General features: G+C 45.5%; 1 protein-coding gene across 1 annotated transcript; it reads left to right on the forward strand.

The window, feature by feature from the left end:
• The first annotated feature begins 995 nt into the window (after window positions 1-995).
• On the forward strand, window positions 996-9,647 carry RPS17 (ribosomal protein S17). Its single transcript, XM_015418815.1, has 5 exons — window positions 996-1,064; window positions 4,746-4,897; window positions 5,274-5,379; window positions 8,694-8,759; window positions 9,520-9,647. The coding sequence occupies exons 1-5, from the start codon at window positions 1,062-1,064 to the stop codon at window positions 9,598-9,600; spliced, it is 408 nt and encodes a 135-aa protein (XP_015274301.1). The 5' UTR covers window positions 996-1,061; the 3' UTR covers window positions 9,601-9,647.
• The last annotated feature ends 5,606 nt before the right edge of the window (window positions 9,648-15,253 follow it).

Here is a 15,253-nt window from a genome sequence, read left to right on the forward strand (position 1 = left end):
TCCCAAAATCTGGTTATGTATTATTGTTAAGTATAAGTGGTTAAGACGCTGAACTGCAGGCTGTGGAAGGTCGGTAGTTTAGCCGTTCGAGACCCGGGTGCCGCATGATGGAGTGAACTCCCATCTCTAGTTCCAGCTCCTGCCAACCTGGCAGCTTGAAAGCAAGAAATTGCAAGCAGATAAATAGGTACCACTTTGGTGGGAAGGTAACAGCGTTCTGTGTGCCTTGGTGTTTAGTCACGCCGGCCACATGACCACAGAAACGTCTTCGGACAGCGCTGGCTCTTCGGCTTTGAAACGGAGATGAGCACTGCAACCCTAGAGTCGGATTTGACTGGCTTTTGAGCAAGGGAACCTTTACCTTTATAAGCATAATAGGTGCCCCACAAGAAAAAAAAATTGTCCCACAAGACTAAAGATCCTGGCTATGGCCCTGAGTACAGTTCGGACTCGACTGTGCGACTGAACAACAAACAGTTCTTCTAAGTGTTCAGGCTAACCATCAGCCATTGCAAAAGGCAGGCCATAACTCCTTTTTTGAGGCGCAGGCAAGTCTAATACATTTCAAAGTAGGGTGGGTAGCCCCGTTGGTCTGAAGCAGCAGAACAAACTTGGAGCTCAGTGGCACCTTTAAGACCAACAAAGTTTTATCCAAGGTATAAACTTTCATGTGCACAGGAAAGGTTATACTTTGAATAAAACTTCGTTGATCTTAAAAGGTGCCACTGGACTCAAACTTTGTCTTGACATTTCAAAGTACTGCAGCATCAGTCCGATTCTAGCCCTGCCTCTTTGAAAGCATTACATGGATTCCTATCATATTCCACCACTCTTGCCCCGCACATGAAGGATTCTAATCAGAACCTCAACCGGAGCACTTTCTTTTTGCATCTACCTCTTTGGAGTCCGCCTTCCTGCGGCCCTTCTCTATAACCCGCCAGTTCCCCCTCCAACCGCTAGGTGGCGCTGTGGGCAAAGCGCCCTCGTCCCCTCTAGGCATCATAACATTATAGTTCTCGTCCCGGCATCCTTTGCGCTCTCTTCGCCCGGCCGCCGCCGACATGGTGAGTGCGAGAGCGACGGAATCCGGGGCCATCCGTACTTGCGGGGCGGTTGCCAAGGAGGCGGCGAGTGGAATCGATAGCGGCGGAGGCGGGTGTCGTTCGGCCCGTCGGCGCCGTAGCGGTTAATTGGCGGTTTCTGCTTCCGCAGGCCCCGTCTCTGCTTGGGGGGGGGGGGGGGGGGGGGCGGCGGTTAGGCGAATACTCCAAGGCAGGCTTGTAGGCCGCGTTACCGGCCCTAGAAAGTGCCTGGGGATGAAGTGGGCCGAAGGAGCGCTGTAGAGGCAGGCAGGGGCTGTCAGCCGACCTTTACTAGGCCCATTCTTGGTCCCAAACGTATTTGGGATGGGGGCCATGTTAGGCTTACGCCCTCTCTTCTTCCTTGGCAAGGACTGCAGTTGCCAGACAGGCGGATATGCAGCAGGTGAAGCCTGGGTCGGCAGTAGAGCCTGCGCTCTGCGTGCAGAAGAGCCTCACCAGCATTCAGAGGAGACAGTACTGACCCGGATAAACCATGGGTCTGACTATCAGTTCTGTTTCACAAGTTCCATTGAGCACGTGTAGGGTCTGAGTAGATTCAGTTGGGTAGCCGTGTTGGTCTGAAACAGCAGAACGAAGTTTGAGTCCAGCGGCCCCTTTAAGACCAACAAAGTTTTATTCAAGGTATAAGCTTTCATATCTGAAGTGTATTAGCTTTTGTATCTGAAGAAGTGAGCGCGCACAGGAAAGCTACCTTGAATTAAACTTCCTTGGTCTTAAACGGGCCACTGGACTCGAAGTCTCAGTAGAGTGGACCCTTGATTTTCCTTTCTCCTGGGATGAAGTATTTCTCGCGTTACATTCAATGCACGCACAACTGAATTTGTTAGGTGCTGGTCCCTGGTTTCGTTTGTAAAATGAACACATGTTGGTTCTTTTTTCCCTAACAGATGTACTCAAATGCATACAGGGTTATACATGGGCTCATTGTAACATGTGACGGGTGCTCATGAAGGGCAGATGCATGTGTTCTTTCGCAGTTTTTCAGAGGCAGGGCTGCATTTTGGTGGCGGAGCATCTGCTTTGCATGCGGAAGGTCCCAGGTTCCGTCTCCAGTTAGGCAGAATCAGGTGGTAGGTTGGTGGCACCTGAGACCAATGTTCCCTCTAAACTGTGGAGTCTCGTGAGCAATTATTCTGCTTTGTGAGCTACTGGCATTAAAGCTGTGAGCCGGCGATTTGGCTACTGCATAACTCAGTTTGCTATGGAGCCATTCTCCCTGAGCTAAGACAAAAATGTGTGAGCCGGAGGCTAAAAAACTGTGAGCTGGCTCACACTAACTCAGCTTAGAGGGCACACTGCCTGAGACCCTGGAGAACTGCTGCCATTCAGAGTGGGCACTGCTGACATGTGTAGAGAATGCTCTGTTTGCATGGTACAGTGGATACATGGCATCTCTTTGTAAGAAAGAGCCAACCTGTGTTCACTTTATAAATTAAAGGTGGGACCAATACCTGGATGAATGTGGCGTTTCAATCACATAGTGGCTGTACTGTGTGTCACATGAGAATTACTCAATGCACATATGAAGAGAAATCAGGTGTACACTACATAATTTGGACATGAATTTGCTGTAACTGTGGGAACATGGCTGATGTAAAAAGGGGCTCAGTCACAGTTTTCGGGGAAGGGCCTGTGGATCAGCTCTCATCTGTGCCAGATTCTGACTGGGTCTGCTCTAGTGCAGGAGAAGTGTCAAAGTCCCAAAACACTGTGTGTTACCCCCCCCCCCCCAAGGTTTAAATGCATCTGATGGCTATGGATAAAATGGCAACACAATTGTTGGAAGCATTTTGGGGGAAATGGTTTGTGTTTTTTGATTACATTAACACTGTAAATGATGGAATAACTGCTTTACCTGTTAAATATGTTGGCTTTGTATTTTATTGATTGGTTATGTTAATGTTTTAAGAATTATTATGTATGTTAGTAGTTACATATTAGTTGAATTATGGGCACGTTTATATTTTGCTCTTTTTTTTTTGATTACATTAACACTGTAAATGATGGAATAACTGCTTTACCTGTTAAATATGTTGGCTTTGTATTTTATTGATTGGTTATGTTAATGTTTTAAGAATTATTATGTATGTTAGTAGTTACATATTAGTTGAATTATGGGCACGTTTATATTTTGCTCTTTATATTTTATTTTTTATTTTTATAAATAGTTATATGTTTATATAGAAAAGTTATAAAAATAAAGTTATTAAAAATGCATCTGATGGCATGTAAACTTCACCACGTCAGATCACCAGTGGAAAGGCAGGAGGCTTGATGGAATTATTTTATCATGTATTCAAAAGGAGTCCTAAGTCCATTTGATATGCAGGAATAAGGGTGCCACTAGCAGTATACCCTCTAGTTACAATTGGAGGTGCTGGCTGTGGTCAGACACCCCTACAAGGATTAATTAATAAATAATTTCAGGTGGAAATGCTACTTCAGCCAGGGAAACATTTCCCTTCTGCATGGAGTTTTGTATTGACTTTTAACATGAGCTGACAGCACTGTGTCAAAAAATAGGCCTTAAAACCGGGGTCTGCGGGCTTACGTCATCAAATAACTTACTGTCAAAATTTAATGTGAGCGCTCAACAGAGAGCCAGTATAAGAAATCCCATTTGCGTAACTGAAAACACACAGCTTAACATTGCTGATAAATGACATGTTGATTAATAATCCATCCCATTTCTGCAGCGCAAACACTGGGCTTTGCAAGTCTTAATAGAAAGGGGCACACAGGAGGTCTAACAAACAAGCAATATAAACTGGGAGCACCCTGTGCGATTGTTTAAATCCACTGGCAGAAATCTGCTCAATGGTTCTCACTTAGATTAATGGCAACTGTTCACCTCTGTCATGTCCCTTTCCGTAAAGCATCTCTAAGAAGACCTTTAGTCCCAGAAAAGCCTTTGCCTGCGATTCCCTTCACCTACTTGTTATCCTAGTGTGCCTCCTACAGCTCTATTACGGCTTAATTTAATTTTTAAAGAGCTGTACGAAACTCTGTACTGCGTCACATTTGGCTGTGGAGACATAGGTTGCCTTAAAGACATTGTACAGGCCTGGTTCCCCCTTTCTCGAGCCCTTCTGGGAGTCTGTGTTCACAACCATAACATGTGAATTGAGTTAGCTGAAGAGTGAATGACTGGCCCAAGGTCTCCTGGTGAGCAATGCTCCCTCTAAGCTGTCAAGTCTTGTGAGCAAAAATTCAACTTTATGAGCTACTGGCATTAAAGTTGTGCATGAGCAATTTGGCTACTGCATAAAACAGTTCGCTTGAGAGCCATCCTTCCTGAGCTAAGACAAAAATGTGTGAGCTGGAGGCGAAAAAGCTGTGAGCTAGCTCACACTAACTCAGCTTAGAGGAAACACTGCCGGTGAGCATCGCAGTTGTGGGAGTGCTTGAGCCTGGGTCACCCAGCGAGTTTCATTGTCAAGTGGAGATTTTGAACCCAGGTCTCCGAGGTGCCCTGGTCTGACATGCCGACTACTGCGCCTCATGGGCTCGTTTTAGGGACTCTCTCATTCTTCCCGGGCAAGGGCTAGCTAAAGATTTAGAAGCCACGGGCCCATTAACAAAGAAGAACAGTAATGCTGTTTTGCATAACTGACCTGCTCCTTTCCCCTTTGGACTTCCTAGGGACGCGTGCGAACAAAGACCGTGAAAAAGGCCGCCCGGGTCATCATTGAAAAGTACTACACCCGCCTTGGGAATGACTTCCACACCAACAAGCGAGTCTGCGAGGAGATCGCCATCATCCCTAGCAAAAAGCTTCGCAACAAGATTGCCGGGTAGGTCTTCAGTCCTTCTGACTGCTTAAAAAACATGGCCAGATTCTAAAGAGGCTTCCGTTTTCTTTGGATCCTGCATTCGAAAGTGATTTTGGTCTTGTCCGTGGCCTGATCATTGATAGTGCAGGAAGAAAATCCTTGAAAGCATTTCCCGTGTTTGGAGGGTCCGTTTCCATCCCTGCCAAACCCTGAGCTTTTCAGACACTGGTTTTTATAGGGTGCTCCATAACGGCCTAGAATGAACTGTGTCGGCTACAGCACGCCGCATCTCAGTTTGACCCTCATCCAGTGATTCGGTCCGTTTTAGAGTGAGCATTCAGCAAGACAATCCCTCCCCCAGAAGTCGACTGCCATTACTCAGGCGTTGCCTTTGCAGGTATGTCACCCACCTGATGAAGCGCATTCAGAGAGGACCAGTCAGAGGCATCTCTATCAAACTGCAGGAAGAGGAAAGAGAGAGAAGGGATAACTACGTCCCGGAGGTAAGCGTTGCGATCACAGGTGCTTTTCTCTTGGTGTATGGGGAGCCTCCACTCACTTCAAAAGTGGCTGCAAACGTGGAGCCTCTCCTTTGCCTGTGTGCTTTGAAAAGCCACAGCTGTTGTTCTGAAACAAGGCCAGCCTTTGGTCCAGTATAGTTTGCGTGCCAGCCACCGTCTCCCGGAAGTACAGCTGTCAAAGGGGCGCTTGCCCCTGGCAGTTGGTTCGCCTATCTTCTCGTGCAAAGAGACTCTTTGACCAGGGAACTGGGAGTCTTCAGCCCTTCCAGTGAATGAACCGAATTCAGTGTGAAGCTGGGAATGGTGCGTTGAACTTTCGATCTGGGTACAAAGCTCTGCTTGTACATGAGCTCGTTGGGAGACTTTGGGCCAGTCGCTAATTTCTTCACTACAGTTACTGATCCGTAAAATGTGCTCGGCCCCGATCTAGATGGCCCAGGCTAGCCCAGTCTCCTAAGTCCCCAGAAGCTAAGCAGGGTCAGTCCTGGTTAGTATTTGGATGGGAGACCTCCAGGGTCATGACCTAGAGGCAGGCAATGACCAACCACCTCTGAATGCCTCTTGCCTTGAAAACCCTACAGGATCGCTCTAAGTTGGCTGCGACTTGACAGCACTTTCCACCACCAAAACAGGCTGTGCTGATTAAAACAGCAGGTCAAAAGCGGTAGATCAGTTTATGCATGAAATTATATGTTTCATGGTCACTTTTTATGTTTTCTGGAGAGGTGAAAACCGTCCGAAGTGGGCAGAGGGGTATGCAGGGCAGATTTGATCATGAAAGTTGGCAGCAGGCATTGCCGTTTAGATTAGTCCTTGAGGAATTGAACCCAAAGGGGGAATCACACAGAACTGGATTCAACAAAGGCCATCTTTCAAGAGTGTTCAGGGTTGAACTGGTGGACCTCAGGCGGCTGGCCTGGATCTTCCAGAGCTGCAGTTTCCACTCCTGTGTGTGAAGGTGTTGGCCTGTCCCTCTTTCAAACCTGCATTCGAAAGTGATTGTGGCCTTCTTTGCTTGTGGCCCGGTCATTGATAGTGCAGGGAGAGAATTCTTGAAAGCATTTCCCGTGTTTGGGGGGGCCGGTTTCCATCCCTTTCAAACCCTGGGCTTTTCAGACACTCCCATCTTTTGAGCCAGGTATGATAACATTTGTCGTAATTTGTGCTATAGAGACATCTCCAGGAAGCCATCCTAATATTGTTGTTGATATCCACAAACTGTGGCTGCCGTGTTGCAAACTGGATGTGTTGTAATGGCTTTGACAACCAGCTTTGTCTGTAAATACATCACCCTTGTTCAGAACTTCTTTCTGTTTTGATTGTCTAGGCCAGTGGTGGCGAACCTATGGCACGCGTGCCAGAGGCGGCACTCAGAGCCCTCTCAGTGGGCACGCGTGCCATCGCCCCAGCCAGGCCCAGACCGCCATTAAAGTGTGGAATTCTCTGCCAAATAATTTTAAGTCAATGAAAGCATTTGGGATTGCTTTCCTTACTTTGTTTCGATCATCTTATGTTAATGTATGAGTTGTTTTTTCTAAAGTAAAACCTCAGTATTCAGGTTAAATTGCCGTGTTGGCCCTTTGCGATAAATAAGTGGGTTTGGGTCACATTTTGGGCACTCGGTCTCTAAAAGGTTCACCATCACTGGTCTAGGCAGTATGTCTTTCCTGACTGTCTGCAGCTAGATTCTAGGCTAGGTCAAACCAGGCCTTAGTCCAGCCTACCATTCCATTTACTTTTACACAGTTTTGTCTGTCTGTGTGGCATATGGCTTGGGTCTCAACCAGTGCTCCCTCTAAGCTGTCGATTCTTGTGAGCAAAAATTCTACTTTGCAAGCTACTGGCGTTAAAGTTGTGAGCGAGCACTTTGGCTACAGCATAAATTAGTTTGCTCTGGACTGGAGCCATCCTTCCCGAGCTAAGACAAAAATATGTGAGTCGGAGGCTAAAAAAACTGTGAGCTAGCTCACGCGAGCTCAGCTTAGAGGGAACACTGGTCTCAACTCTCAAGAGGAACAAAGGGCTACTTTCTTCCTCTGCTCCGTTGTTTCTCCACTGTGGTGTCTGCATTTAGTTAAGGTTGCCAGTTGAAATATGGGCCGAGGCTTCTGTTCTTCAGAGAGATGTCCCCTGGTTCCACTGCTGAAATTAGCCGGTGCCTAGAGGTGTGGGCACCTCATCGTTAAAAATGTGGCATGGAGAAGGCTAATGAGATATGGCTAGAAAGGCATGTTCTGGGAGACCAGTCATGGGTACTGCTTCCCTGTTTTTCTACCCATTGGAGATGGGGAGTGCTACCCCTGGGGGCAATCTTCTGAAAGATTAGTTAGTATAGAGTACACGTCACTGGTATGCCTTGCCAAATGAACACAGAAGTAAATTCCAGCATACTTTTCCTGTCTCCTTTCTGAGAGCTGGGCAGTGGTGGTGGTGGTGGGGGATTGGAATTGCATGAATAATGTGCCACTGTACTTCTTCCTGATGGTACAGCAGCATTTATACAAGCGTGTGCTTCCTCTTATCAGGAATTCAGTAAATCGGAGCCTGAAATTCTTTTAAAAATTGAGCAGTATCCATGGGAAACCCTTCGAGTGTTTTAGAGGCCCAAAATCTGGTTGTTGAATTTGACGTGACCATTAAAAAAAAACCTTATAAATCCAACCCAGATGAGGGTGTATACTCCCAGCCATCACACCCTGGGGCCTGCTTATTGTTTGGCAAAGCGCTCTCTGCTTTTGCTTGGCTAGCCCTGGACATCTTCACGTGACAGGCTTTTGTGGAGAAGATCAGCGTCTAGTTGACCATGCACCGCAGCAAACGTCTGGAGCTAAGCAGGTCTTTGTCTGGTCAGTCCACAGATGGGAGACTTGCTGAGAATGACCCTTTGTTTGCCCCCCATCGTTCCCCTCACAGTTGGGGTGTGTGAATGACTTGGTATAGTTAACTGAACCAGAATGGAATTTTACCTTGTGACGGGAGTTGGTATGCACAGGGTCTCATTCGCATTTGGTGCTACAAGCATTCCACTACTATAACATCTCGAACTAGGTCTTTTTGGAAACGTTGGGGAAGATTTATAGTCACACCTGCGGGTTGTTTGGGGGCGATGCTTCCCTCCATTTTTTCTCTCCCATTGTTGCTTGCTCATGGTCACTGTAGGACCAAAGTTGGCAAAAGGTCTGGCCTTAGGTGTGCCACCCCACAAACAGTGTGACGTGCAAATACATATCACGAATGTGTGTGTTTTGTGTGCATATGAGACCAGTCCAATTTATTGTCATGCCGTTCCTCGTCAGGTCTCTGCCCTGGATCAAGAGATCATTGAAGTAGATCCCGACACCAAGGAGATGTTGAAGCTACTGGTGAGTGGGGAACTGGGCGTGGCTGCCAATGGAGTGCCCTTTTGTGGCCATCAGCCCCAGAAGAACTGCAGCCAGCATCTCTTGCTGGTAGCACAGAAGGAGTGTCCAAAGTATAGTCTTTGTGGCTGTTGTTCAGCAGACCTCAGTGGGACTAGCTGGATCTCTGGATAGCTTAGCTATACTGCATAAGGTGATTGGCCCAGAAATCTAGAGCAGGGCCCCCCAGTCTTTGGAATTCTGGGACGGGGGGGTGGGCACATCTACAAAATGGCTGCCACAGAAAGGGGAGCCATGCGCACAGAGGGAACCCAAGCGCAGGGGAGAAGAGGGGTAATTTCTAAAAGAAAGAGGAGCAAGCAGGAGAATAAAACCAACACAGTGTGGCAGCTGCTCCCAAAACTATTATTGAAATCTGTACAGTCAATCAGATCTCCACGGGCCAATCAGAAGCCCTACTGGGAAACAGCCCACCTTGGCCCCACCCATTTTCTAAAATCACTTGGTGGGCACCAGGAAAGTTATTAATGAGTGCTGTGGTGCCCACGGGCGCCGTGTTGGGGACCTCTGATTTAGAGTATGGGCATTTGCCAGAACGTTTTGCTACTGAACATCAGAGGTGGTTTTGGGGTTGCTTTATGCCAGTGGTTTTTGTAGCTCTTTCTGTGTAATTTGGACTGGGGGAGGTCTTCCTAGCTGTCACGCCGCCGTCTGCTTGCTGCGCCCTGGGCTGACCACTGTCTCTGTGCTGTTTTCCTTCCAGGACTTTGGCAGCCTGTCCAACTTGCAGGTCACGCAGCCCACCGTAGGGATGAACTTCAAAACCCCAAGAGGTGCCATCTGAAACCATCACCGTACTGTCACTTTTACAATAAATATGTAGAAACAAAGCTTTTTTTGACTCCCTTGTGTTTTTGTTTTTTAAATTATGTTTATTGGTTTTTTAACATTAAGTTCACACATATTGTTACATCAAATCTCTATAGCTTGAGTCCACTAAACAATCTTTTCTACCCATTTTTTACTCTAGACCATTTGTTAATTACGACCTTATCTTCAATCCCATGCAATTGAGCATGTATCATGTCCATTTCCGCGGCTTCCAACAATTTAAATGCTATTTCTCCCCGAGTGGGTAATCTATCTCAGTGTCCAGGCCATGGATAATGGAACACTGATGTCCATGATCTTACTACGCTTTGTAATAGGTTGCATCCAGCTGTCCACAAATACAAGGATCTTTCCTGCATTCCCTTCCCAGCACTCCTTTCCAACTCGGGGGAAGTCTATTGCCTGAGTCGCAGGACCTGTGGCTATCATTCCAACAGCCTGGAGAGGAGTCGACTGGGAGGTGATATGAGAACCATCTTCGAGGAGAGAATACTATCAGAGTATTAAAGGACATTCCATTTGAAGTAAGACAATGGAGAAAGAAGTATAAAGATCTTGTGCTTTTTCTTCAGACAAATTCAATTGGATATAAATGGTTATTTCCAGAAGGCGTCACTTTCAAGATTAAGGATAAAAAAGAAAAGATTGACTCTGTTCTGAAAGCTCAAGAATTTCTAAGGGTCCAGTTGGGAAGGCCAGAGGACAGTAAAAAAGAAGAGGACTTATATGTTTTCTGAATCAATTTATCGTTTGATGATAACCAAATCTTATCTAGTACAGTCTTGCTTTCTTCAAAACCAATGATCACATCCTTATTTTTTCTAGACCTTACTTGGTTAGCTTCCCACCAGGATAATTTGATATTATGTGGTTCGGCTAGTATCTCTGAAGACTTTAATTTATTTTCTTTATCTAGCAAAGTTTTGTATTTTTCCATATGTTTCATCATTATAAGAGTGGGTCTTACAAAAGCCTCTAATGGTGAGACCCATTATGTCAGCTATGCTGCCATGGGGGTTGGGGAGTTCATTCTGTGTCTTGCTAATTGCTATTGCATTCATGTGTCTGCAGTTTGTCTGTGCCGTAATGCTTATCTCTACAGATGTGCAGGAGGTTGTTATGTTGGAAGTTGTATTGTCTGGAAGTCTCCTATTCACCGTGAGAGACTATTGCTTCCCAGCTTTCGCCACCTAACGGTTTTCTGGCTGGTCTGTGCGCGGGACGGTTCCTAATTGGCCCATGCCATGGGGGGGTGCATATGCTCAATGGGTTGCCGCCATTCTCAACCAGTGCCTGTGTTACTGCATCTATAGCTTTGCAATTAACGTATAACCATTCCTGAATGCGTGTACTTCGTTGTGAGCTGTGGGTTCTGACACATAAAGGAATTTTCTTATAGTTTTGCTCTTTTATATTATTCCAAATTTTATGCAAAGCTCCCCTTAACATATGTCGTTGGAAGTTCGAATGTATTTTATCTTTTTTATACCAAATGTAAGCGTGCCATCCCATGCAAAGATTTGGCCTTCTAGTGCCAAACATCTTGTATTTTCCAACATTATCCATTCTCTTATCCACCTTAGGGCAGCAGCTTGGTAATACAACCTCCAGTTTGGTACACCTAAACCACCTCTTTCCTTTCTATCGTGTAAAGTTTTCCATTTCTAGCTTTTTTTGGAGCCCAAATAAATTGTCTGGTAATTTTATCTAACTCATCAAAATATCGGTGTATTTTGAGCTAGAAACAAAAACCTTGGTAGTATATTCATCTTTAAAGTTGCTATCCGTCCCATCATTGAAATGTGTAGATTTTTCCATTTAACCAAATCTTTTCTAATTTCTTCTAGTAACTTAATATAATTATCTTCCATTAGCGTACTACATTTACATTTGATATGATAATACCCAAGTATTTTACTTTTTTCACCACTTCCATGTTGGTTATATCCCGTAACTCTTGCAATATTTCTTGTGGACAGTTCTTAACCAATAATTTGGTTTTTCCAATATTGATCCTAAGGCCAGCCACTTGACTATACTCTCTAATCGTCTTTAACAACATTGGTATAGATTGTAAAGGGTTCTTTACGATAAACAAAAGGTCGTCTGCAAAAGCCTGTAATTTATATTCTTCCCCTTGTATTCTAAATCCTTGAATTGCGTTATCCTCCCTCACCAAGTTATTTAACGTTTCCAAAGCAAATATAAATAACAGAGGGGATAGTGGGCATCCTTGTCTGACCCTCTTTTGTACTTCAATGGACTGAGTCAGTTCTCTATTAACTAATATCTGGGCATATTGTTTCCTGTATGCCTTGAATGTATCCCATACTATTCCAGCTGAAATATCAGGTTGCAAGTTTCTTTTGAACAAAGGTCTTCTTTATGAAATCTGCATCTCTAAATAGACCTGTACTTAACTTCCATCTGCCTCTCTTTTTTCTTTCCTCAAAAGACACTCTTATCGGATTGTGATCTGCAAATGTATTTGGCAATATTTCGACCTCTGTGAGTTCTTCAAACATTTCCATTGTTGCCCAGACCATATCAATTCTTGACCATGTTTTATGTCGTGCTGAGTAAAACTTATAGTCATTCTTCTTTATATTCCTTGTTCTCCAAATGTCTAATAAGTTGTATTCATCTACTATCTGCATATATGTATTAGGTAGAATTGTTCCTTTATTTCTGGTTGTATTCAAATTTTTCCTATCTAATTTTGGATCTAAGACCCCATTACAGTCTCCTATTATACAAATATTTTCAAATTCTTTCCTTTTCAATACTTCTTATAGTTCTTTATAAAACTTCTCTTGGCTTTGATTTGGAGCGTATATATTAACCAATAATGTTTCTCTTCCATTCCTAAATATAGTCGTGGCTACAATCCTTCCATATTCTGACCTATAAAACAAATCCACCTGAATATAATTTTGGATATAAGTCACAACACCTCATTTCTTTTTCATATCTGCTGAAACAAGTTCCTTTCCTAATTTCCTATTAACTAAATATTTTTCATCCCCTTTATATGAGTCTCTTATAAGCATATTACATCTGCTTTCAATTTGACTATTTGATGAAATATTCTTATTTTCTGTGGACTGTTTAATCTATTAACATTAATCGAAAGAATTTCCATCCCTTTACTCATGTTTGTTTTTATTATCTTTTTCTCTAGCTCTGTATTGGAATCTTGTCAATACATGCGAAACCGTGGTCCCTCGTCCTCTTTTATCTTACTTTCCTGTATTTTTCCCATCTTTTCCTTTTTCTTTTTCTGGTCCGGGAACACCATCTTCTGTCTCTTCCTCTTCTCTAACCTCATCTTCCTCATCCTCTTCCTCCTTCTGCCCCCCCAAGACTTCTCCATATTTCTCCAGAAAATTTTCTACCTTGAACATTGAATCTGGACGGTGTGAGCTACTGGCATTAAAGTTGTGAGCAGGTGATTTGGCTACTGCATAAATTAGTGAGTTCTGGAGCCCTCCTTCCTGAGCCAGGACAAAAATCTGTGAGCCAGAGGCTAAACAACTGTGAGCTAGCTCACACTAACTCAGCTTAGCGAGAACACTGCCACCGGCTTCTGTGTAGCTTTGCTCTCCTTTCCACTCTTTCATGTTGCATCGTGTCTCTTCGTCAGCTAGCTCACCACCCGTTTGCCCTCGCTGAGAAAGTGCATTTGCATATCGAGCCTTACAACAACCCTGAAAGGTAGGTCCTATTAGCTGCATATTGCGGATGGGGCCTGAGGCTGAAAAACAGCTTGCAGCCAGACTGCAGAGGACAAGTGTGGCCAAGCCTGCTTGACGTGAGAGCCACATAGAATAAATGCCAGAGGTTTGAGAGCCGCAAAACGTGAACAAATATTACACACACATTTTTATTAATATATGCAAATTTGCTTTTTATTAACATTAAATGCAACCGCCAAAAGTAAAAACTAGAGGGGTCAAAACATAATTGATAATGATATTTATTTGTTTGCTAATGATATTTATTTGTCTGGAGCTGCGGTGGCTCAAGTGGTTAAGACGCTGAACTGGGGGCTGTGGAAGGTCAGTAGTTCAGCAGTTCGAGACCCGGGTGCCGCATGACGGAGTGAGCTCCCGTCTCTAGTTCCAGCTCCTGCCAACCTAGCAGTTCGAAAGCAAGAAATTGCAAGTAGATAAATAGGGACCACTTTGGTGGGAAGGTAACAGCGTTCCGTGCGCCTCGGTGTTTAGTCATGCCGGCCACATGGCCATGGAAACGTCTTCGGACAGCGCTGGCTCTTCGGCTTTGAAACGGAGATGAGCACCGCAACCCTAGAGTCGGACTCGACTGGCTTTCGAGCAAGGGAACCTTTACCTTAATGATATTTATTTGTCTAAAAGAGAGAGAAAAAGAGGTGGAAAGAAAGAGAAAGAAAGCAAATAGATGGGGGGGGGGAGAAAAAGTATGCCTCCCTTTTGCTTCCCCAGCTGCCCTGCCGGAAGCTTCACAGTCGGTGAAAGAGCCACAGGAGGCTCCTGAGCCACAGTTTGGCCACCCCTGGCATAGGAGGCCTGCTCCAGAAACCCAGAACATAACAGTTTAATAGAACGGGCGGAGGTGAGTCTTAAATACTTGAGGCTGAGTGGTCTGCGGTTGGAGCTGCCAACAAGCAGCTTTTCTTTCTAAAAAGCAGCCATGTGGGGCCTGGATTCTGATTGGCCTGGGTCCTGGAGTACCCTTTCAGCCCCCGCTCAGTTTTTCTGCATAGTAGTGACTCCATGGGCCATTTCAGATCGGGAAGGTGGCTTTGGGGGGGGGGGTGAAACATGGGTGTCTTGTCTTCCCGAACTAGCAGACCTAGCATGAATTTGGGATTCATTTGCACCCTGTGTGGCTGCTATTTAAAGGGGAGCTTGGATGCAAAAACTCCCCCCCCCCCCCCCCCCCTCCCCCACACACTGCTGTCTTCACACTCTATGTTAACAGGACTGACCACTAGGGGGCGTGTGGGAGCTTTGGAAGGGCCAGCTTTTTGCTCTGACTTTGCAAAGGAAAACTGGAAGCCCTGTGTCCCTCCAGGCAAGTAGCTTCTGCCTTAAACCAGGAGAAGATCAGAGATAGCGGCCTGATCCGTGGCTCTTCTGGGCCCGCAAGAATACCAACAAATGGCATGCTGACAGCTGTACCAGGTGTGGCTAACACGCTGTGTCATGGGAGACAAGGACCGCCCCTCGAGGGAGAGTGGCTGGACGTTTCAGTGGTTGGTAAGTTGTGAAAAGTCCCGGTCCATTTCCCCTTCTCCTTAGTACGTTCCTTAAATACTTTGGCACTGGGGAAGAGGGATGGAACACAGCCTGGTTGTGGCTCTTCGTTATCCCAAATGAGAAGAAGCAGGTCTGCGACCCTGAGCTTGATGAGAGGGTGGGATAAAAAGAGGGAAAAACATGAAACGGCTCAAAAGCACGGTGGTTTTCTGCTTGCGGGGAGGAATCTCTCCCGCTGCCACCCTGAACGGCACTCAAAATGGCTGTCTCATCTTCCTGGCAGTCCCTCCTAAAATTTGCACCGGAAAACGCTCATCCCCCCCCCCCCCCCCCCCCCCCCCCCCCCCCGCACTCTCCGTGTTGTGC

Source organism: Gekko japonicus, unplaced genomic scaffold (genome assembly GCF_001447785.1).
Source record: "Gekko japonicus isolate JY-2015 unplaced genomic scaffold, Gekko_japonicus_V1.1 scaffold150, whole genome shotgun sequence".
Lineage (NCBI taxonomy): Eukaryota > Metazoa > Chordata > Lepidosauria > Squamata > Gekkonidae > Gekko > Gekko japonicus.

Excerpts from the sequence above, each read along its gene's own strand:
- RPS17 (XM_015418815.1), top strand. Across the intron at positions 4,898-5,273 it reads CTTCGCAACAAGATTGCCGG|GTATGTCACCCACCTGATGA; the intron begins GTAGGTCTTCAG and ends TTGCCTTTGCAG. Across the intron at positions 5,380-8,693 it reads GGGATAACTACGTCCCGGAG|GTCTCTGCCCTGGATCAAGA; the intron begins GTAAGCGTTGCG and ends GTTCCTCGTCAG.